General features: G+C 34.2%; 1 protein-coding gene across 2 annotated transcripts in view; it reads right to left on the bottom strand.

The window, feature by feature from the left end:
- PACRG (parkin coregulated) overlaps positions 1-24,311 on the bottom strand; it is a 217,604-nt gene that overhangs the window by 161,378 nt on the left and 31,915 nt on the right. The window contains exon 3 of one of the 2 annotated variants that reach the window (XM_068676964.1): positions 6,174-6,308. The exons of the other annotated variant lie outside the window; for it this stretch is intronic. Within the exon in view, the coding sequence (XP_068533065.1) occupies positions 6,174-6,308 (135 nt within the window). The remainder of the gene's footprint in view (positions 1-6,173; positions 6,309-24,311) is intronic. 2 annotated transcript variants of the gene reach the window in all.

The following is a 24,311-nucleotide window of genomic DNA, read 5'->3' on the forward strand; positions in this document are numbered from 1 at the left end:
TTGTTATTGTTTTTTGGATTTGAACTTTGGGAAATCTTTCCTAAGCTTACTTAATACTACATAGGGAACAATATATGGTAAGTGTTATTCATGTGGATTAATGGCAAAATGACTTCATAAAATTGAAAAATACTGAGAGATACTACTTCTGCACCTGAGAACACGTCTCCTTTCCAACTATAGCGGTTACTATAATAGACTATATTTCCTCTTACTGAAAGCTTACCCCTCAACAAAAAAGGGTTGTACTTCCAGAAAAAAGAAAACAAAATAAAACAAACAAAAAATTCAACACCTATTTTATTGGAAAAAAATAAAAATAAAAAAACCCTTCATGCTGGGTATAGGTGTCAGTTTAATCATAGCTCAGAATTTTATAAACATTAACATAAAAACAGGCAGCTAAAATCATGAGGGATCAGAGGTGCTAACAAAAATTGCAGTTCCATGGCATGTTCAGATAACTTGTAGTCCTTGTTCCCAAAAGCAACCTTCAATAATCTGCACAAGAAAAAACTGTATGCACAATCCAAATGCATGACACTAAGGACAGGAGAACACTGTCTTCTACCACTGCATCTATTTTCTACAATTAAGAACTAGTTTTGATACCAAAGCTTACACGAGTCAATGAAAAGAAATAAATTATATAGGGAAGAGAGGATGAAGAAAAATTAAAATGGTGAAAGTCACATCCTTATTGAATATAGCTATGCTGGCAAAAAAAGCATTAACTCCAAAAGACAAAAACCATATTCATTTTGACATTTGTGCTTGACAGAGAAGTTTGTGGTTTTGAACTTGGTCTTTATTTCTTTGAAAATGCTAAAATCATTTTGAAGAATAGCAGCATTATTTATTTATTTATTTATTTATTTATTTATTTATTTTTTACACAGTATAACAACTTTTGTAATGAGCCTGACTCCCTAAACAACTGATTTTTCAAACATTCTGACAACAGATACAGAGAGACTGCATATCAAATATATTCTTAATAATGCGGTAATACTTCCTTGGTATTATCAACTTTTTTAATAAAAGGTTTAATTGCATTCTGACCTTTTTAAATGCGGCAATGCACATTTAAAAGTGGAAGATCTTTTCAAGACCTGAGTCATGAGCTTTTATTATTCACAGCTCAGTATGAAATTGTGAAAAAGAATATATTACTACATTTTTTAAATAAAATTGTGTTATACATAGCTAAAGGAGAACTTAAGGATCCCAAATAAGTAGGAAATAAATATTCTAACTCACTCATTTTCTAAGAAGATTACTGTCCACTACTATCTAACTCTAAATTAACAACAATTTATATCCTAAAATTTTACATTTCACCCACATCAGAGACACAGTTTCCAACCACACAATTATTAACTATTCTCTGTTTCTGGACAAAATCAAATGCTTCAAATTTGGAAAGATCCTTGAACATTCATTAATCATTCAATTTAAGAAGTTTATTTTTAGATCTCAAAAGCTAATGCTTTATCCAAATACATGTATTGTGTATTTGCATCAATTGTAAAGTACTAATATTTACACAGCTCTATTTAATGACCACAGAGGGAGCATGAAAACAAAGGATTTAAATTAGATATTCAAGTGTTATACTGAATGCACACAATTTAGCAAAAAAATTCACTGACTGGCAGTACATTCTCTGAATGGGATGAATATCCTGAATTCCCTTGATACGGATTTTTTCACTTTAATTGTACTCAAAACCAGATATTTTTCTGGTGAATTGTGGAGATGGTGAGTTTTCTTTCAAAACAGGTTTATTTGAACTTGCCATAATAGTAAAAAAGAGGGGAATGCAGAATCTATATAGTGTGACAATGGCAACTTATCAACCATTATGTCAATATTATGGGAGTATTCAGAGAGATGCCTTTCTAAGACTTATGCTGAGAATTCACACAGAAGCCAGATCATGCTATAATGACCTTGTAAGTGAGATGTAATTTGCTTTGGTTCTGTTTTTAAGAAAAGGTGCCTATGTAAACACCGTGGTTTCACTGCACAGTTTAATCTTGTCTAAATTTACAATAAACTTGGAGTAGGAATGCCTTAGTCCAATGGAATATAGTCCATTTTGGAAGTAATCCTCCCAAAGGTATTGTGAGAAACAATATGCAACCAATAACACAGGCTCAGGCGAGAATCTTAGTGACACAGCTTTTTTTTTAATTCATGATTCCGATGGTGGGCATCTTGCAAGCAGGAGCATGCAGTAGATGTGTATCATAACCTTATATCTCCTATTACCCAACACTTGATTCCTCCTTTGTTTCATTATTGGCTGAGAACTACAGTTTCACAACCTACTCAACGCTTGTTACTATATGATATATGTACAATTTTATTTAACCAACCTTTAATTTCTCCTTTTCCCCCTTTTTTCTTCTTCTCTTGTGACTAGAGGGACCTGTGATTTTTTATTTTATTTTATTTTAGTTTAGTTTAGTTTTTATTTTTTGATGATTCCACAACTGCTTGTCTTGTTTTTCTTAGCCATCCTGCTCATTTGGGGACAGTAGGACCTTCTCCTGTCCCCTTATCTGGTTAACACACCCCCCACTGTTATGCCACCGTTATGCCTGCACAATCACTTTTGAATATGTAAGGTTAGTGGAATTTTCCACTGCAGAAACATAACTTTATTCTTACAGTATTATTATTTCAGAATCAGAGGGTCAATACATGCAGTTATTCAGAAGTAGTCCTGATTAGTTCTTGAACTTAAAATTTATATCCTGTCTGGGTCTACAATCATAGTTGTATGTAGCTTGCCCTTACAGGAAATTAATCATGGGTTTAAAATAAGAGATAACCAGAACTCTTATGAAATCAAGGGTCATTTGTGCATGTTAGTCAAAGATTTTTGTCCCCGTTAACACAACGGGGACAACACATGGATAAGATTTCAGATTCTTTTAGATAAAATGTCTGTTGTGTTCACAGAATTACAATATTGTGATTGTTTCAAAAAAAAAAAAAAAAAGTCTGATAATTACAGTTATTTTGTTATTTTGTTTGTTTCAGTAATTACCAAAACCCTAACCAACCAACCAAAGAAAAACACTGCATATCTTTCAGGAACTAACAAAATCCTATAGTATTTTCATCTGTCAAAATAAATCATGTTTCTGAGACCCCCTTGCATTTTCTCTCATGCACCACTGGGTAGACAAACTAACAAGAGTGAAATGAACCATGATATACATCACATATAAATAAATATTAAAAAAACCCTCACAATCAAACTGATACTGTGCAACGATAGCAGAATTAAGATAACACTTTTTTAAAAATTTATTTTAGTAAGCTATTTTATTCTTTTTATCCTTTCACTAGACCTACCTGATTCATACAAATAAATATAATTCAGCTGAGATTTTTTAGAACATTTTCATTAGTAAAAGTATTTTTTTTTCCATTTTCATGAATTGAAGCAGTATTGAGTAAATTATATTACTAGAATAATTACTTATTTACTCAGGATTACAAATGAATATGATAAACAGATTAAAATGAGCCATTAGATATATAGTGGCTATTTTGACTATTTATGTGTCCTTAAAACAAATAAAAAACACAGACCTTTACTTTATCTGCACCTTTAAATAATAATTAATGCTGAACAACCTTCTCAGCCTCTAGCAGCAGCAGGCAGTCTCTAAGACACTAGAAGCTATCTAACATTAAGTTTGAACTAGAAAACTCCTATTTGCCTTTTTCATCTACTTAAACTGCACAATAATCAATGATGGTTGTGTGCCAAATTAAACAACAGCCTGAAGTAATTCTACTATCTCAGTATTGTTTTCTTGAGTGCCTGCCACAAAACTCAGCCTAGATTGATTTGTGAGTAAATCAAGTGGATTGAAATAAGGGAAATAAGCTTGGACCCTGCCATGCTGATGATATAAGAATAGAATAGTGTGCTATTATGCTGCCTTTTTGGATGTATACTGAAGTAGTGATAATTTGTTTTGAAAGAGAGGATGAACAACAATAGCAAAGAGAACTCTTGCATGACATCATAGCCTTATTCCTCACTAGCTACAATGCCAATGTTTTGACATTGCTAGGTGAATATTAGGGAGACATTGGAGTGATAAGATTGCAATTTGCAATAGGAAGAAATACGTGCTGGGTCTTTGACCAAAGACTCTGATGTTAAGATTGTTTTAAGGCAATATATCTTCAAACAACTCAAACTGACAGACACAGTGAACAAATGCTTATTTTAGAGGATCAGCTTTTGTTAGAAGGCTTGTAGAAAGCAATGCAGCAATAAGTTAACCAAGCAGCCAGTAGCATCATCTGGTAGAATACTACTTATTATAACCATAGAATCATTTAGGTTGGAAAAGACTTCTAAGATCATCTGGTCCAACCTTTAAACTAGTATTGCCAAGTCCACTGTTAAACCATGTCACTAAACACTACATTCACAATTTTTTTGAAGACTTCCAGGGATGGTGACTCAACTACCTCACTGAGCAGCCTGTTCCAATATTTCACAATGCTTTCAGAAATTTTAATTAATAATCAACCTAAACCTCCCCTAGCACAACTTAAGGCCATTTCCTCTTATCACTTGGTGCTTAGGAGAAGAGACCAATCCCCACCTCGCTATATAGCCGAAGTATGTACATCAAAAAGCAGCTAAAATGAGGTAAATTGTATCTCTCAATCTGATTTGGGGAAATTAGAAGTTACAATGCTTCAGGAAGAACACTAAATTCTAATAGATTTTTGTATATGTTTGCAAGTCATCTATGGATCTTGCCTGGTGATGAAAGATTAGAGGGCAGACTTAAGTTGTAAACTTTTAATTCAGTAAGGTCATAACTAAGGTTGCCTAAAGAACAGCTACAATGGAATCTCATTGTGATCATGCGTAAGGTGTTGGATAGAGTTTCCCTTTATTGAAAGAACTATTAATAGTTATTTGAGCTGATCTAACATTGCTATTGGTAAGAAACTAGTACTTTCTCACAGCACAAATCCATTTTCTATAATTAAATAGGCAAAAAAGCTATCTTAAAACCTAGTTACAAACAAATTATAGTGCTACTTATCAATGTACACGTCTAACCTAACCCTGTTGGCATCATTAGCAGCAGAATCAGTTATCAGTTATAAGATTGCAAAATCTCTCTCTCTCTTTTTTTTTTGTCATTAATTCATTAATGTAACAATGTATTTAAAATTGTTATAACTTTCTTGACATTAAAAATTTTAAACATTCTACAAATCTAACATATTTTGCTCATTCATATCATGTTCGTTTTCTGTAACTATCACTGCTTCCAGCAAAATCTTATTGTAGTCCAATAAATAACACACAGGAAAAAAAAATCATGATAACCAAAATAATTAAATAGTAGGAGCAGGTTAAAGATCAGCATTCATTTTTCAAATTAAATTTAAAAGTCTGCAGTGGTTACTTAAAAGATTGGCAAGTTTTACAAATAACATCACCAAGCCTTTTAGGGAGAAACACAGCCGCATTAGAATGGAGTCATTAGGCAATACATTTATTTTGAAGCCAATTAACCTTTTGTCAGAGAAATGTCGTAGCTGTAATGGTTTCAGCAGTGGAGGTCAGCCTCTAACAGGGGCACGTATGACAGCGATTACGCTGTCTGACATATGCTGTGGACTGAGAGTACAGCTGTGGAATGAGAATCTGCCTTCGTTTGTATTCTGCTCTGCATTTTCAGGGAGCAGCCAATCTTGACCTATCCATTTAGGTAATTAAAGCTTCTATTTGGAAGTGTCCTGCAGGAAGGTGAAATTTGGGGTAGATAAATGGCTGCTGCTCACTGTAACCAGCCACTTCCATTATTTGATGGACTGCCTGAAATAGGCTGCATTGCCAGGTCCTCATAAAAATAGAGATGAATTGGGCAGGAGGCAATTCTCTAAAGGCAAAGCAACTCTGTCATCTTCCTTTTTGCAGCATATAATTTAATTGTTAGCCAAGGTAGACAGCTGACTCAGGAACCTTTCTGTAATGTCTTTCCCACCATCTTCCATTTGCTAAGAAATTGCTTCAGTTTATTTACTTATAAGCCAACTTTGTTTGACAATGAGAGGTGTTACTTCAAGAAGCTCACAGCTGTGAAGGCTGTCACAGCTGTGCCGTGACTTACCTTCCAGGCTATTTTGTTTCCTTTCGTATCATGCTCAAGGGCAATTGGGAAGTCTCCTCGCTCATAAAACTTGCGAAATGCTGTGGGCTTTGTTGGTCTCTCTTTAAATGCTCCTGCAAGTGGAGGACCTCTTACCTTAAACAAAAATTAAAACAAAAAACACACACTATAATTCACTGGTAATTCATTTTTAGGAAAAAAAAAAAAAAACACACACACACACACACAAACAAACAAACAAACAAAAAAAACCCACGCTATTTATATGGTTTAAAATAGAAACAGAAAGTCATTCATCCTTGAGATTATAGTTTGCTTTCTTCTCTATATTATACTTCACTTTTTTGAAAGTACACTTTGGCAATCTACAGGTTTTATTAATTGCTTTTGTTGTTGTTCTTAGTACTTGCAGACTCTCCCATATAAACTGTTTAATAAAAGTGGCTACCTCAGTTCCACTGCATTTTTAAGAATAAAACATCATGAATGTATCTACGCTATATAGTCGAAGTTCTTGGACAAGTAAGCATTTTGCCTTGAGAAATATATTTTTTATTTGTTTCCTTATAGAAGTCATTTGGCTCAGTTTCCATCTAGTGTGACTGTGCTGTCTTTCCATTGTCTTTCCCTGACCAGTTCCTACTTCACCAGATCCACTTCTCAATTCCTATGGATATGGCTTTCATAGGACTTCCAGCCCCTCAGTACTGATGTCTGAATTACTGAAAGAAATGCAAGAAAGTCTCTTCTCAATCCACTCCTCTCTGTCTGTGTTGCCTTGGAGGAAGAAATTTGATTCAGCTCTACTTGGTACCTTAGCTGAGTTATGTCTGGTCAGAGTATCATGTAGTCTGAGTGCCAGAATGACAATCCAATTCCAGAATGTCCACACAGAATTTATTTATTTATTTATTTTTAGACAAACCTAGTAGTAACAGCAAGTAAAACCTGGCACAAAGGTAACAGAATTTGAAGTACTTATAAGAGATCTATTGTTTAAGCTAATTAGCAAAGCTAATCTTAAATGCTAGAAGAGACTAAGAGGGCTAAACTAATCTCAAATGCCCTTGACAATTGATTATTCCTTGAGAAATTCTTGCCCCCCCCCCCCCTTTTTTTTTATAGCCATGTATCTGAGATAAGAACTTCCTAGAATTCTCTCCATATCTCTTTCATCAGAAATGCCATTATGACTTGCTACCTTTTACAATACAGAAAGTGTCATTTTTTAAAAACGGTAAGAGCTTCAAGGATCATAAATCATACCTAGTATTTTGTATCGTTCTAATTGTCTCTTTACATTTCCATGTCTTTCAATGACCTTGACGTTAGTTTCTAGCAGTATATTCATCTTTTCGTTGAACAGAATACAAGCATCCAACATCTTTTGCTTCACTTTTCCTATTCTGTAATTTAACTGTGATAACTACAGACCAAAAGTGACTTTGCACTTTTTTTCCTCCAGAGTATTCTGACATTTTTCACTACCTGTAAGAATGAGGTAGTAGGGTCAACTAATGATATGCTTACATTGTACTTTATTGCAAATCATTTAAACTGGGGTTTCTAAACTGTGACCTATTGCTACATGGTATTATCACAGATAGACCATGTCTAGTGAAAATAGATTTGATATGCATAGCTGTAATTTTGCTTAGTAAACGCATCTGCAGCAATTGAGCATAACACTTCAAGAAAAGCTTTTCAAACTAGTGAGAATAAATCTACACTTATTGTTCTGCAGAGGCACAACTCGTTCTGTGCCACCAGTATACATGTAAGTACTTTCACTTGCCTTTAGATTTATTTATGTATATATATATATATATATATATATATGTATATGTATATGTATATATATATATATTTTCTTTTTGCGTTTGAGGCAAGTCTGTAAGTCACTGGTCATTTGAGGCCACTAGAAAAGCATCTATGTCATTTTCATACACTTTTCAGTACTGGTATGACCTGCACACATCCTTTAAAATATGTGTTTCCATAAAATATTAGGAATCATGGTTCTATTAAATTTTGAATTATGATAAAAAATGTGTTTTCTTGCTTACATAAGCTACAATCTTAATTATTGTGGCAGACTATCCTCATTAGAGGTAACTAATACAATCCCAAACTCCATCTTATCTGCAAATAACCATTATTCGTCCCATGTTAGTAGTTTTGATATGAACTTTTTTTTCCCCATGGCACTTTTGCAGATTTTCTGGAAAACAAGTTTGTGTTAACTCAACTTCTTGCAGGAAAAAGTTGCATTCCTTGCATTTCCTTGCATTCAGTTTCAGTTCCTCGCATTCTTCATGCAAGAACCAAAAAAGTAGAAGGAATAAAGTTATCAATTCCTCTATTATTTCTCTAATATCCTTCTATTATATATAAAAAGTGTTTCAAAAATTGACCGTAAATCCAATTATCTTTCCCTTTACTGCTGAAAGGCTGTTGGACATTATTCTTATTTCAATGGTTAGAAAACACATTTTAAATAGTATGTCAACTCTGATCTGCCACCTCTAAAAAAGATATGGTAGAATTAGAAAAGTTTCAGAGGAGGACTATCAGTGAAGTTATGGAACAGCTTTTATATGAAAATGATTGCTAAGGAGGAATAAAATAAAGACCTATAAAATCATTGCTTCATGGAGAGGATGGATAAGGACTGATTTTTGCACCGTCCCCTTCAGTAAGAGCACAGGGCATGACAACAAGCTAGTAAGTCACAAATTTGGAACAAAGAGAAGTAGTTATGTATTCATGTAGCAAGTCATGGTTTTATGGAACTCCCTGTCAAAAGACCTCGTTGTGACTTTTAGAAGTTTCTGTGCATTCAGTGTGTGACTGCTAAAGATGATGAAAAAGAAGTACATTCAGGTTTACCAAATCCACATTATCAGTGATCAGAAATACAATTTGTATTATCCTTTTTCATGAGATAGATACAGTCTTTCTGGTAGACCTCCTAGCATTACATTTAGTCTCTCGTTAGGCCACATTGCACAGGCAACTCATAGTTATCCTTATATTAGCTGCTATAGCAACTAGCTTTTGCTGTAGATGAGCTCTGTTAATAACAGAATTTCTTGTCATTAGTTTTAAGTGCATTACTCTGTACTATTATATTTAATTCCATTTCTATTACACCAATTCTGAAGGAATTCCACTTCCATCTGTGTGACATTCTGATCTTCATCTATTTTAATAACTACTCTAAATATCACGTCAACTGTAAATTTTGTTATACAATCCTATATATATATATATGTATATTTTGTCTAGGTCACTAATTAAAATATTAAATAAGATTAGCCTTAAAACCAATTCTTAAGAAGTTCCATTATCATATCTTTCACTTTGACATTATTTGCTCTTATTGTCTCCACTTAAACTGATCCATATCATAACTCTTGTACTCCATATCAAATACTTGGCAGTAGTCTAGATAGAGAGCTGTTGCTTTTTCCTTTGTCTTAAAGATGTTTTGCTTGTCATTTTGCTCATTAAAAGACATACAGCTCTATAAATACCAGGAAGGGCATCTGACTCCAAAGAGATAAAACTATCTAGGCAGAAATGAGCCTAAGGTCTGCCTAAACCAAAGAAATATCACCAATCAGGAAGACAGTGGAACTGTCCCTGCATTGAGGAAATGGTACCTTGCATGACAGAAGAGTTGTTGCTCAGCTTTAAGATCATTACACGGAAGCACCTTATTTCTTGTGTTTGCACCTGATCGAAGCAGATAATGAGACATTCCCTGGAATGGCTCCACTGGGCAAATACTGCTTCCTTTCTTCCCTATCCTTATTACTAGGGAGACCATCACTATCATACACTGTTTGGAACAATGTTCTCAATAGAGATTCTCTTGGGCCATTCTAGCCTTATATTTGCAAGTTTGCCCGAGGAAAGAAAAATAAATCCATACACTTTTTTTTTTTTTTTAATAATTCCTGATCTATCTGCATTTATTTTATATTTTTCTGTAGTGCTTTTTGAGACCAGACTTCTTCTTTTCCTCTATTTGCAGATCATCACAATGTTCTAATAGTTTCTGGGGACACATATGGCCCATAATTTTAGGGGAAAATGTAGAATCAATGGGATATGTCCTACTGTTCCTGGTGACAGTTCATAGAATCATAGAATCATAGAATCATAGAATATCCTGAGTTGGAAGGGACCCTTAAGGATCATCAAGTCCAACTCTTGACACCGCACAGGTCTACCCAAGTTCAGACCATGTGACTAAGTGCACAGTCCAATCTCTTCTTAAATTCAGTCAGGCTCGGTGCAGTGACCACTTCCCTGGGGAGCCTGTTCCAGTGTGCAACCACTCTCTCTGTGAAGAACCCCCTCCTGATGTCAAGCCTAAACTTCCCCTGCCTCAGCTTAACCCCGTTCCCGCGGGTCCTGTCGCTGGTGTTAATGGAGAAAAGGTCTCCTGCCTCTCGACACCCCCTTACGAGGAAGTTGTAGACTGCGATGAGGTCTCCCCTCAGCCTCCTCTACAGTTCAAATAATCTTACTTGCCAAGCTGCTTGCATACATCATGCTTTACAAAATCTTACAGGAATGCTATGTCTTTAACTTTCAGGGGAAGTCTGATATGCTTTAACTGGCTTATGGGCAACTGGTCACAAATGGAGTTCCTAAGGATTACTGTTGGATATGATGCTATTTGAGTTTTTATAGAGGATCTGGATGCCAGGACTGAATGCTCACTACCAAGCCTTTGAATGACACCAAACTGTGAAGAGAGGTATTGTACACTAGAAGGAATAACTACTATACAGAGAGAGACCTTCACAAACTAGGACAAACAAGATATGCACAATTATAATTTTGCACATGAGACTGAAAATCCCAAACAGCGGTACAAACTGTGTGGGGTCTGACTACTTAGGGTGAAGCTTTGCCAAGAAGGACCTCAGGGGTTCTTATGGACAGCACTAAACTTGAGTCGGCAGTGCCTTTGCAGCAACAAAGGCAAGCCAAGCACCAGCTTGCATTGGTAGGGGTATAGGCAGCAGATCCGTAAGTTCCACTCTACTTGACAATTGCTGATATGTGGTATATTGTGTGCAGTTCTGGTCCTTACAGTTCATGAAAAAAAAAAATTAAAAAAATGGAGTGGGTCTACCAGAGGACCACGAAGATGATTAAATCTTGACAGAAGATTCAATAAACTGGATGTAGGCAGCCCAGAAAAGAGAAGGCTTTTAGACTGGAAAACTGATTTAATCAGTTTTCCAGTCTAAAAGGCTGTTATAAAGACGGTGGTGTTCTCTTCAAAAAGCTGCACAGGACAAGAGGAAACAGGTGCAAGTTGAATCAAGGGAAATTCTGCCTGGATACAAGAAAAAGTTCTTCACTGTGAGAAAAACAAATCATTGAAATAGGTTGCCCAGAAGTGTTGAAATATCCCTGAAAATGTTCAAGATTTGGCTTGAGAGGGACCTGAAAAAACTATTCTAAAGCCCAGTTTTCAACAGAAGGTTGGGCCAGATAATCTCTAGAGGTCCCTCACAACTGAGGCTTCTCTGTGACTTTTTATTTCTAAGTAAAATATACAAAAAAGAGATTGTGTTTACTTTTGATAATGAAATTTATCTTCCTGCATTTTATATTATTAAAATTGCTGACTAAAAAGGTCATTCTGAAAGTATTCAATTTATCGGAAAAAGCAGTCATAAATACTGTCTTTGGCAACCTAACAAAGATATTTCATTGCAACATAGTTAGAAAGACTAAGATTAGAGTTCCAGTTAATTAAAGGCTAATATTCATGATGGCAAAGTATATGAAGCAATAAACAGCTTCTGAGGTTCGTTAAATGCCAAAGAGAAGTTGAACAGTTTGATAATTGCAAAACTAATTTATTGTAATTCTATGCCAATGAACTATGTGACAAGATAAAAAATACAAACCATTAAGCGAGGAAGGAGAAAGACCATATTTTTTTATTGACTCATGGGCATTCTATCAGGTTGCTTTCTTAGACGTCAGTAATGTCACATTAAGAAAATACTAATACTATTACTATTTAAATAGTAATTACTATTTAAATATGATTTCAAATAATTTGTATTTGAAGACTGAATTTGCCCATTTTTCTAATTGCGTGTCAAGCTACACATACTCAGGGACCTAAGTATGTAGTACCTTCATAGGATGATTGGTGATTTTCTTAAAAACTAACACAGTAGTCTCATGGGCACTTTAAGCAAGACAAAAATTGTCACTGACATTGAAATAAGTGGTCTTGCCCCCCTCAAGCACATCACTGGATGCTATCACAATGTACAGCCTTCCGTTACAAGCACAAGCTTTTGTGTGGGTATTCAGAAGACCAGATCAGAAACGAAGAGTTTTTTTTTACAGTTTTTGGTTTTGTTTTTGTTAGGTTAAGTTGTGAAGTATTTTTACAGGTTTACTGAAAAGATGTGTGAACAATTAAGCTGGCACAAAGGAGGGAGCAGCATGGAGTGTGACAGGAAGAAACAGGTGACTGATTCTTCAAGGAATGGTGCTGAATTTATATTGAGCATCAAGAATTAATTGGACACAGTTTCTCATCTGCCAAAGCCTTTGTGTTCCAATCAGAAGTCAGTAATTGTTCCAGAGTTGTGTGAAAAATAAAAAATATGTTACAACATATTAGGACTAGGGTAGTAAGATATTAAGAGACCAATGTTTTTACTTCCTAAAAGTAGAATAGATCGATATCCTGCTCTAGTTATTTAACAATTATGTTGTTATTTAACAATTCATATATTCAAAAATATATATATTACCAGTGACTTTGAATCAAATTTAATGGTTAATGACATATCTTTACTTAATTGATACAAGTTAATGCATTTAGATGACAACTGGGGAAAAAAAATAATCCGGTTTTCAGTCAGCTGAGTTTCTTACAGGAAGACTGTAATTTAAACAGATCTTTTTTGCAGTTTTCATTCCCACATAAAATATAGTACTTATCTTTTAAGCTATAGAGATTGGAGGTCACATGACCACTCAACTCTCTTGCCTAAAAAATGTTTGCAGTCTTCCCTGAAACTAATAATAATACCATATTATCAACTTTAAGACTGATATTTTTTTCAAAAATTAGAATAATAAATTGTATCTCTTTGTATCCAAGCTGAAAAATGAATTTGTATGAAATTGCACTGTATCCACAGAATACAGTCTACCGCCACAAGCTAGTGTCTTAGAGCAACAGCATGTAAAGGCAATAGCATCCAGAAAATATTTGTGCAACCACTGGCAGGTTCTTAGTCCCATTCTTCTCTTGTACTGGTGTGAAACTACCACCTCACTTGGCTAATGCAGCATAGTCTTGCTGGCAGTTCACTGACTTCCCCACAGGAAGTGTCACCATTCTTTTCCTTGTGTTCTGAAGCCAGAAGCTACTGAGTATAATGCAAGATATATTGCATAAATCAAAGAAAATGCACCATGTAATGAAATACTCAAGTTGTCAGGAATAAAGGCTAAATAATAAACCTAGTCTTATGCAGTGCCATGTAAACATACAAAGCTTTACTAGAATCAACAACTGCAAGGTCCTTATCCATATAGCGTAATAGAGCTCTTAATCTGTCCAGCAAGGCAGCTGCACAACACTGCTTAATTACAGCTTGTGCCTGAACTGAGGTGCAAAAGCCATGAACTCCAGAGTTTATGGTTCTGGAGTTAGCATGCACATATGTACCTTACTGTTTCTGTACTTGTAGCACAGACATGCCCATCATCTTAAGCAGCATGCTTGGAAAATTTTTAAATTTTGTCAGTTACTTACCAACACAACAAAACAATTGCATGATTATAGTATTTTGTGACATATCTACAGCTTTCTCCAATAAATATAAGTAATAGTAATAGTGAAGACTTGGAAACACAAATCTTAGCAAATGTTAACAATCAGAATCTGTAGATAGGCATCCCCAAGAGAATCTACTCTTACTGGCAAAAAGCAGCAAAGCCTGTATAGCTCTTCATTTATTGATCATAATTTGATTAAACTAACATAGGTGGCTGTTACATGCTACCATCTTGTTTTGATTTTGCTATGTAGACATACCCAAAATCAAATGAGAAACTTCAAATGATAGCAGAGGCACAGGAAAATGTCCCAATGGATACTCTGAGTTCCACATTAATTCCTTGTATTTAATATCAATATCACAAGTATTCAATATCAAAAGAGCACAATCCATCAACGTGTATCAGACAAAAGCATTTTATATCCAAAAAGAAACTTGGGAGATCTTTCCTCACACATGCCACTCTTGATATGCTTTAAATAGTGCCACTTCTAATGCTTGAAATCTACTTCTGGGGCTATTGCACAAATCTGGACAACAGATCAAAGCTCATCTCATAACTTCAAAAGTCAAAATGTGAGAAAACAATTTTAAGACCCCAAGATGAAACTTCTGATAGAGGTCAGCAAACATTACAAATGCTTCTAAAGCACCAGAACTTGAAAGAAAAATCAGATGTGATTTTGTACAAAGATATTGTATCTCATTATTGCCTTGAGACACAACTGAAAGGAAGTCATAAGCTGCATACAGAATTACTCTATTTCATCACCTCAGAAATGTTATTTTTGATTGGAGAAAAGATAAGCTGTTTAGATAAACCAGATGCATCTATGTTACAAAGTGCTGTAGAGCACTCTGTCCTCAGAAGGTCTTCCATCTCTGCTTATTCTCTGCTGGCGTATAGTGTTTTATGTTTTATGTTATATTTTATGTAATTTCAGTTTCCATCCTTATGCTTGCTAATCAATTTCCTTTAATGTAAAGGAAGAAGACAGATGAGTAACAACTAATGTATTTCTTCCTCTCCTTCTTTCAATCTACAGATGAATACAGTTGTTTTTCCTTTCTTTTTTTTTTTTTTTTTTCTTTTGCTCTTTCTAATTCTCTTTATCTTTCTATTTTGTTTTGTTTTGTTTGTTTGTTTGTTTGTTTTTCTGTTTTCCTTGTTCTATCAATTTCATTAGGCTTTCCACTGCATCAATTCCACTAAATCTGAGAGCCCTTTAAATTTTTCCTTATAGTGGAGATTCTTCCATCCACATTGTAATGTTTAGAAAAATATAAATATACTGCAAGAATACTTGCATTCATGTTTCAGTTGGGATCATGAGTGTGCTTTGAAATGGTTCACATAATGAAGCAGTTTCTTAGTGAATGAACTGGAATCCTTTCAGACAACAGTCAGTCAGAAAGAAGGAAATCCCTATAACGTGTAAAACATCATATGCTCAGCATCATCTCTTTTCCTTTGGTTATCCTTTCTATTGGCTTGCACTGCTCACTGATATAAAAGTAGCCACAATACTCTTTATGGCTACATATGTATTTTTTGGATGCCAAATCAACATGCTGCAGGTCTACATACAGCAAGTTATAAGAATGCTATTGGCTTGGAAACAAAATGAAACGTGGATTTTATATTTTATTTAAATTATAAAATGTATTTACAGTTCACTTTTTCTGATTTCTGTAATGTTTAGTTTTTTATAATGCTCATAAACATTATCATGGAATATCTGTGTAAATTTCTAAGTAAAGAGTTGGTAAAACTGTAAAATATTAGGAGGGTTATTTTCAGCCTATTTTGCGCTTCCATCACACATACGTACGAAGGTTCATGCTGGGATGTACCTACCATTCTAACTTATCGTTGAGACCCTAACAGCGGATATCTAGGAAATAGAATAAAAGCAAGACCATAATACAGAGATCCTGCTTCTTGTTATTCTAAATTTTCAAAGACCTGCCCCCCCTTCCAGGTGAATCTATGCCATTTCTTCTTTTGGAAACATTGATTTTGGTGTTTGCCTGATTCTGCATCAATTCATTTAATGTTCTGAACTGCCAGGATATTATTTATATTATTTTCTTAAAATTGTTTGTTTTATTTTTGTTGGAGTAGTGACTGAAATGGTTAATGAGAGTTGGAATGCCACCACAATGTCAAAAGTGGGGGAGAGGGAATGACAAGTTCATGGTAGCTAGAAATTAAATAAGAGGGATGATAAGATGGAGCCTATCATAGCAATTTTCAGAATATATTAAAATAACATTATTATGCTTAACTTTTATTAGAACGGTGTGAATAAACTAATCTCCATGTCATGGAAAAATTAAACATATGGAAATTTCCCCTTGCTCCAGCTGAGAGCAGTGTCTAAAACCATCTGTATTTTTTTTATTATTTTTTTTAAAGAGAGAACAGGGCCACATCAGGTCAGTTAGCCTTTGAATCATTGGTTTATCAGCCTAAAGACAACCCAGGTGAATCACTTATCTGAAAGCACTGACTTCAGATAAGGTTGGCCTGACCTGTGACAAGCAAGAACCTTGCTTGGGTCATGACAGAACACTTTAGAATGCCTGAAGAACACTGCATCTTTAATGTCAGTGTTATAAGAACATTCCAACTCCGTATTTGCATTCTCACTTCCTAAATCCTGCCTCGTACTTCAGTTGTATGCTTCATTTAATCCTTTCCTGTCAAAAAGTTTTACATTATGGTGCACCATTTCATAGCTGCTATGTTAGTGATGGGTGAAGTAATTCCTGTTTGTGAAATTCTTACAACACTGTTATTTAACATGTGTTATAAGTAAAATATGTTTACTTTGTTCAGAATAAAATTTACTGAAGAACTAATATTGAAATGTAACATTAAAAATTAGTTTTATTTAGTGAACTTTTATATTCAGGTTAACTGTTAGCAGATAGCAAATTATGTCAGGTCCTATAGTCCTATTTTTAGAGGAGGAGAAATCACTGGATTTTGTGGACTGTCCTAAATTAGTGGCCAATACTTTGTTTAGAAGAGAAAAGACCACTTAGACTAAACATCTGGTCTTTGAAAACTGAATGTTCTACACTAGTTGCTATATCCCAATGCCTAGAAGTGTAGAGATTTCGGAAGTTAAACAATTTAGCTAGCCTGCTTCCCCTGAAAAACGGTTAACCAGTATAGGTAAATGCTTGATGTAACCATCTTGCCACAATTGAGGACCATGGGCTCAGATCCACAAAAGCACTAAGTGAGAGTGCTAGATTCTATTTTAGAAGCAAAGTACCTTAATGTTATAACATTCTCTCTGTTACCCCTACATTCCATGTGAATATAACTTTTAGGTCATAGTTTCCCTAATGACTTCCTTCAGAAGCAGGGTCAGATGAAGTAGCCTACGCTTAAACCTTTAAAAACTGTCTCTGTATCTTATTGATACCTCCATACTAGGTCAGTCTTTTCTATGCAATTTTGTGAAGGACTTTGCAAAGAAGGAAATCATCCTATGTTGGAGTTATTTTCAACGCATGTGAAGAACTTGATATAGATGTGCACTGCATAACTCTGAAGTTGACAGAGTAGTTTACAAACTGGGAGAAAGAACGAAGCCTATGCCAAAGTTTATGCACCCACCAAGCAGGGTGTTTAGAAGGGCTTTTTTCTCAGTAGCTTGTTCAGTCAGCAGAAGGAGATGGTTGCCCAGAAAAAAAAAAAAAACATACACACAAAAAGTTTTTTTTTTTTTTTTTTTTTTTTTTTTAAGAATTATCTTTGTTTAAAGGATTAAATATTGGACTGAAAAGATAAAATCATTGCATTCTAATTCTGGGAGAGACTCCCTCTGTGTTCTTGGTGAAAAAAACACTTTGGCATTAATTTCTCATTTGTAAAACTGGGGTAGAATTTACCAATCTCATAAAAGTTCAGAAAGTCAAATGGGGTTGTGATGAGCTAATTATCACCTTCCTTGAAGTCATGCTTTAGCTCTCTATTGAATGCACTTGGAAACTTTCCAAGGCTAGATGCTTGGGTTAGCAAAGCAGTTCCTACACAGCCCTCATCATCCTTCCACAATTGAAAAAATGCACAAAATCCCATTCCATGGCTATCTTCAATAGAAATGTACTTAACTGTGTCTGAAGAGATGGAATAGGAACACTGAAAACAAAACCTAACGAGGAAGGGAGAGGAACGAGGGACCGATCATTTACACCACACTGAGTAAACAGCCCACTTTGGTGTCCAGACCCTAAATGTCTTACAGCTCCATATCTTTGCCCACAAGTTGAAGAACTGAATGTTGAACCAGAGGGAAAAGCCATTATCTGAAAAAATAAATGAAAAAATAAAAAAATACAACCCCCTGAAATAGGTTATAACTTGCTAAACATTTTATTCACTTTATCACCCCTTATTAAAAAAAAAAAAGGGAACCTGAACTCAAGAAGAATAAAACTTTGTATCTAAACAGCCGAAGCAGTTTCATTTTCTTTCCAAATTCAAGTATGATATGCTTAAAAATAAATAAATAAATAGATCTGAAAACTAGAAGTAAAATTATCCCCCCAACTTTATCTCTTCCATACACAAAGGAAATGTTTTTAATTGACAACTTTTTTTTTTTCTTTTTTTTTCTACATAGGTTGAGAAAGTAAGTCTACCCAAAGTTCTTCAGTTTGAAAATACAATGGTCTAAATCAATCCGTACTGTATTTGGGGCACAGAGGATTTTGTGGTCTCTGTGAGATGGGGATGATATGGGGGACCTTTGTGTTAACTTTACAAAAAAATCTTTAAATGAGTTATCTTCATACTTTTTTATTCAGCAATCATACGTTTAAATCTTCAATAATATGTTTAAAATCATGTTCCATGTTTTATTTTTCTTCCATATGTTTGTACTGTGACAAGAAATGGCTTTAAATCTATTTGATTACTCTTTGCCTTTAGTCCTTTTCTGAAGCCTCCTCTCTTTAGCTGAAATTGCTGAGTTTTCTTTGGAAGTCTTTAAATTTAATGAACTTCTACCTACATCTTCTAAAAGACTATTTGGGTAGGAGTTGATATTAACTGTTTGTTATAACGATGTGACAGGTATTTAGTGAAATAGAGCTAGATTAACTTTTCTACTCAACGTCAAAGGCCACTTTTTTTTTTTAAATCTTGGTATTGTTTTTGTGATCCAAAGCTTATGTGATTTTAGGAAAAAAAAAAGTATTGAAATACTGCAAATCTCTCTATTCTCATTTAACTGATCACTTTTTGACTGAAGAGTACTGACTTCTAGAAAAGTGTTTTTGTTTCATTCACTGACATACACTGTCCAACAGCTTCAGTTGTAATTTCCTTAATTTCTTTCTCCATAAGATAACTACAACTTAAAGTGTCATTTCATCTGTTTGCTAGCCTTCCTTTCTTATATATTTACATGATAATAGACCCAGCTAGGTATCATTTTTTCAGTATCGTATACATTTTCTAATCCCTCTAAACTTGAAATAACACGGAAGACTGACTTATTTTTTTCTATAGTTGATAGAAATTTTCTTGGAGATATTTTTTTCTGTACAGGAAGACATCCATCTAACACATATTTTTGTAGATTTTTAGAGTTCATTTATTTCCTTTCAGTCCAAGAATGCCTGTGACAGAATTAGAGATTTTTGGTTTTCATTCAGAAAATATTATCTAGTATTTATTTTCCTTTCCTCATCTTGATTATTTCTTCTTACAGTAATTACCATCTCAGAAGCTACTATGCTAGGGTATTGATGGGAACGGAAACTTGACCTCCTTAATTTTGAGTTAAGCAGGAGGCATAAAGTGTAAGAAGTGAAAATCAAAGGTAAGCAAAAAAAGTATCATCAGTAGCATGAACAATAGTTCATATGAATTTCAACAGTTTCAACATCCACTACAACCCACTGTGGTTCTGGGATACTTAACATTTGACAATATTGTTTGAGTCGATTAAATCAGGATTTTCATACTCCAAAGACATATGTTCCAATACTGTAACTCTGTGAAAATCTAAAGTTTCCAAATCAGAGATGACTGTCTTGACCTCCAGAATATAACCATAAAACAGCATTTCTTGAAAAATGTATACGTGAACTTTATCAATAAACTAAAACAATAACAAAATAAGCTGGAACTAAGAACACGCTGCTCCATGTTGTATATAGAAAGAAGTGTTAAAGGTACTAATAAAAGTCCCAGCCGGATAATTACCTCAAAAATTACAAAAGTAAATCAAAAGGAAAGATTGCTGGTAATACATGTTGGTCAAAAGTAGTTGTTCCAAAACCAAATAAACTATACAACTACTCTGTGCATCCAAAGTATCAATTATGGACTATAGAGACAAAAGTAGGCACAGTCTCATGAAATTAGTTTCTTTCTACACTTAGGATGGGCATATTGTTTTGACTCTGATTACAGAATCATTATCAACACTTCATAAGGACAATATAATAATAATAATAATAATAATAATAATAATAAATTAAATCGATGGTTAGCCCATTTTTAGTCTGATATTCTAAGTAAAGAAAATAATCAGCCTTCTCTAAAGCTGTATACTCTCCCCTTCTGTAACTTTTAAGTACAGTGATCACTTGCAATAAAATTTCAGAGCTTTAAAGGGATACAGTAAAAAAATGAGAATCCTAGAAGATTCATGAAAATCGGCAGCTTGATAAAGAAGGGAGACTTACTTGTTTACAATACTGGATGTTTATCTCAAATTTTCTATCCGCACTTTCAAACTGAATTGTCTAGAAACTTATATGGAAATGTTTTCTAAGCAAAAGGTGGATGGACAACATTTACATTTACAGGTAATTTTCTGTGAAGAATGTAGTCCAATACACTCTAGTCCAATGAAAAATCATTTGTTAGATAGCTGACTTAAAACAGATTTCATGGCAAATTTATGCAGTTATTGAAATCAATAGAAATGTTCAGCTGATCAAAGAGGAATTTTTGCATTTTATATGCCAAAGTATTTGCATTCTCACATTTTACAGCCCAGTATGAAACAGTCAGAGCCTGAAGTTCCTCTTTGTAGTCTTGATTGCTGTGCTATTCTCCATGGTGTTTTCTTTCTAAAAAGAACTGATGGCCTTCCACTAGTTGTTGACTCAGATGGATTAAAAAACTTCTCCCTATTTTAAAGGCTTACCTAACTGAAACTGTGTTTTACTACAAAACCAAATATTAAAATGAATAATTCATTGCCAAGTTGCTGAAAATATCTACACAATAAATAACCATAATAAATAAGATTGAGGGATTTCAGATGTTTTCAGAAACACTTAGGAAACAGTAGATTTTTAACTCATTTAAACTTATTGAGAAACTCACATGCTATTATTTCCTCCATTCCTGAAAGAAAGGAGGCCACAAAATCTTATATTTATGTAATCATCCACCGTTTCTGTATATCTATCAAAATCACTTCTAAATAGTAATAACAGAAGGCAGAAAGTAATCATGGTGTCTGGTGAGATCACATCTTAAAATGTTAGCAAAAGATGCTGCAGAAGATTCAGTGTTGCACTCTGAGAAACTGTAAAGATATACAGGCGGAGAACACAATCAGTTAGAAAAACTAATTTCCCAAATGAATCCAGATTGTAACTGATATAATAAAAACATCAGTGTCAGAGACTGGAGTATTCAATAATAAAAAGACTAAACAAGGATTAAAGGGGATATAAGAGATTATCAGCCTAATCACAGCTGATATTGGCACAAATCAGAGGCCATATTGTATAACCTTTTGAAGTATTTTCTTTAGAAATACATGTATCAAGTCTTAATCTTTCTCTTTAAAAACAAAAAAAACAAAAAAAAAAACACAGAAAAACATATTCATAATAAAGAACAGTATTTTGAAAGCCTAGTAATTTTGATGTCTGCTTGTTTGTGCAATAAGTGAACATACTGAGCATCTCCAAATATTTATGTTCACCATTCACATACAGAAATTAATTTGCAATACTGCTATAGGAACGGGAATATCATTCAAAATAGAAAACTTATGTTAGCGGTTTATATGCACTAGAACAAATTCTCCATTTTTTTTTAAGATTAAACTTTTAAAAGATTTTGTGTGTGTGTGTGTCTGTGTGTGTGTGAATAAGAAAACAGCACAGGAAATAAAAATGATGTATGATACACATTTCAGAAAAGAGCTTCCATGGAATTCTGACTTAAACTCTCCAGCTATTGTTTGGCAATAAGTAATGTAACAGGAAGGAAAATCTCTGCATCTTATACAAATTCCATCTGTCTGAATAGTTCTTTGAGTATTTCTTACATTTGGCACATTGCATTTATAAAAGGATCTTAAAGTAAACCAGAACACAAACTTGTAAAGATGTAAAGCCGTCATCATAAAAGCAAGTATCTTGAAAAAGCAGTACATGATTAAGCAGAAGCACTTGCTGTGTTAGGATATATGACATAAAATGCTTAAAAAATGGAAGACACCTATATTTTAGGAAGATTTTTTTTAACAAATTGAAATAATTTCTAACACCACAGATCTCCCACATACTATAAAAACTAGAAAAGACAGAAATGAAAAATATTGTGATCTTAGAATAAATAATTAAATAGAATAAGTGATCTAAGAACAAATGAGTATGAATACTGGAAATTTTGCAAAGGTAAAATAAATCCTTGAATACCTTTGGTGATTGTTGTTAACTTTGTAGTTAAGAAAAATGATTGCTTTTATATTTAATGATAATACTTTCATTATTTGTACCAGTGGTAAAGAAGAATCAGACACATTCTGAGATGGCTAAATTTTATATTTCAGTGATAAAAGAACAAATCCCTTGGATTTGAAGAAAAAATACAGATTTAAAATTTAAAGACAATAAGATTTCATTGCCCATGAATAAATATAGCACTTAAAGTAGCTACAGAGACCATGAACTGATCAAAGATGACTTTATAAGAAACAAAGAAGCACTTGTTACTTGTTAAACTATTAAGTTATACTGTACCTTCTTAAATGTAAAATTCTTAAGTTATTTCCTCATAAGAGACAGCACTGACAAATACTTCAAGATTTTAACATTGTTCAACATTTAGATAGAATAGCAAATTTAGCAAGATCCGATGTGTAGGGCTGATTAGCGGAAAATTCCCTGCATTCACAATAGAGTTAGAGAGTAGAAATAGAATACTCTGTGGCACCAGATCACACTGATTCTTGTATAGTAAACAGTGCTTTCATAAAATATTGCTAGATTTTGGTTGCATGTTCTGTGCTGAATGTTGATGTCTGCCCTGTCAGGATGAGCTGAACCACATTGCAGGCAGGCAAAGCTGATCATTTTTCCAACTCAATATGGATACCTCATTTTCTTTCTTACATCATTTTTTGGTATGCATCTACATTTGGCCAGATGAACATATTGGCAGCCTTTTGGAAGGCTGTGTTTGAGGAGTTAATCATCTTGAGAAAACCCTGTGTGCCCAGTCATGCCTTGTACTTAAGGCTTGAGAAGCCTGTAAGCATTAAGCCATTGTAAAGGAATCGGCTTGAGAGGCCCATGCTGTCCTGTGCTGCATGATGGTGAATATTATTAGAGATAGCATTCCAGCCTGTCAGGAGAAGATACATGATTTTGTTTGTTACGAAAAATAAAAGGCACCACAGCACAGAAGGGAGGAGGAACCTCTCCAAAGATACCATGTGCAGAGCATACCATGGGAAAGACCTGCGGGTCTGTCCAAGGCTGCACAAAAGCCAGCATCTGAAGGGATGAAAGATTTACTTGCTATATGAATTCCTGTTTAAACTCTGTCGTATTAAACACATATATATATATTTTTCATATATTGTTTGTTGCCAGGCCATTCTTCTGGAGATCCAGAGAGAACCCTACATCATCTCTCACTGTCTCCCTCTCTCTCTGCCCACCCCTCTGTCCCCACCCTGGTGCAGAACAATAAATCCCATCCTAAGGGTCATTAACAGACAACTGAATTATCAAAACTAAGAGTGCCTATGCAAAACAAATGAACACAGAAACAAATTTTCTCTCTCTCTCTCTCTTTTTTTTTTTTTTTTTAAGATCACCAACAAACAGAATCTACTAGCTAAAGTAGAGTTTGGAATAAATTTCCAAATCTGTTTTTGTATATTAAAAAAAAAAAAAAAGTAGGTACAGGTAGTCAAAAGACAGCCAATAGGATTGTTAAAGACAGTGCCAAAGGGTATTGTTCCATGCATATTATTTATGTGATTTTACCAGCTGCAGCAGATTGCAG

This window comes from Anas acuta, chromosome 3 (assembly GCF_963932015.1).
Source record: "Anas acuta chromosome 3, bAnaAcu1.1, whole genome shotgun sequence".
In the NCBI taxonomy this organism is placed as follows: domain Eukaryota; kingdom Metazoa; phylum Chordata; class Aves; order Anseriformes; family Anatidae; genus Anas; species Anas acuta.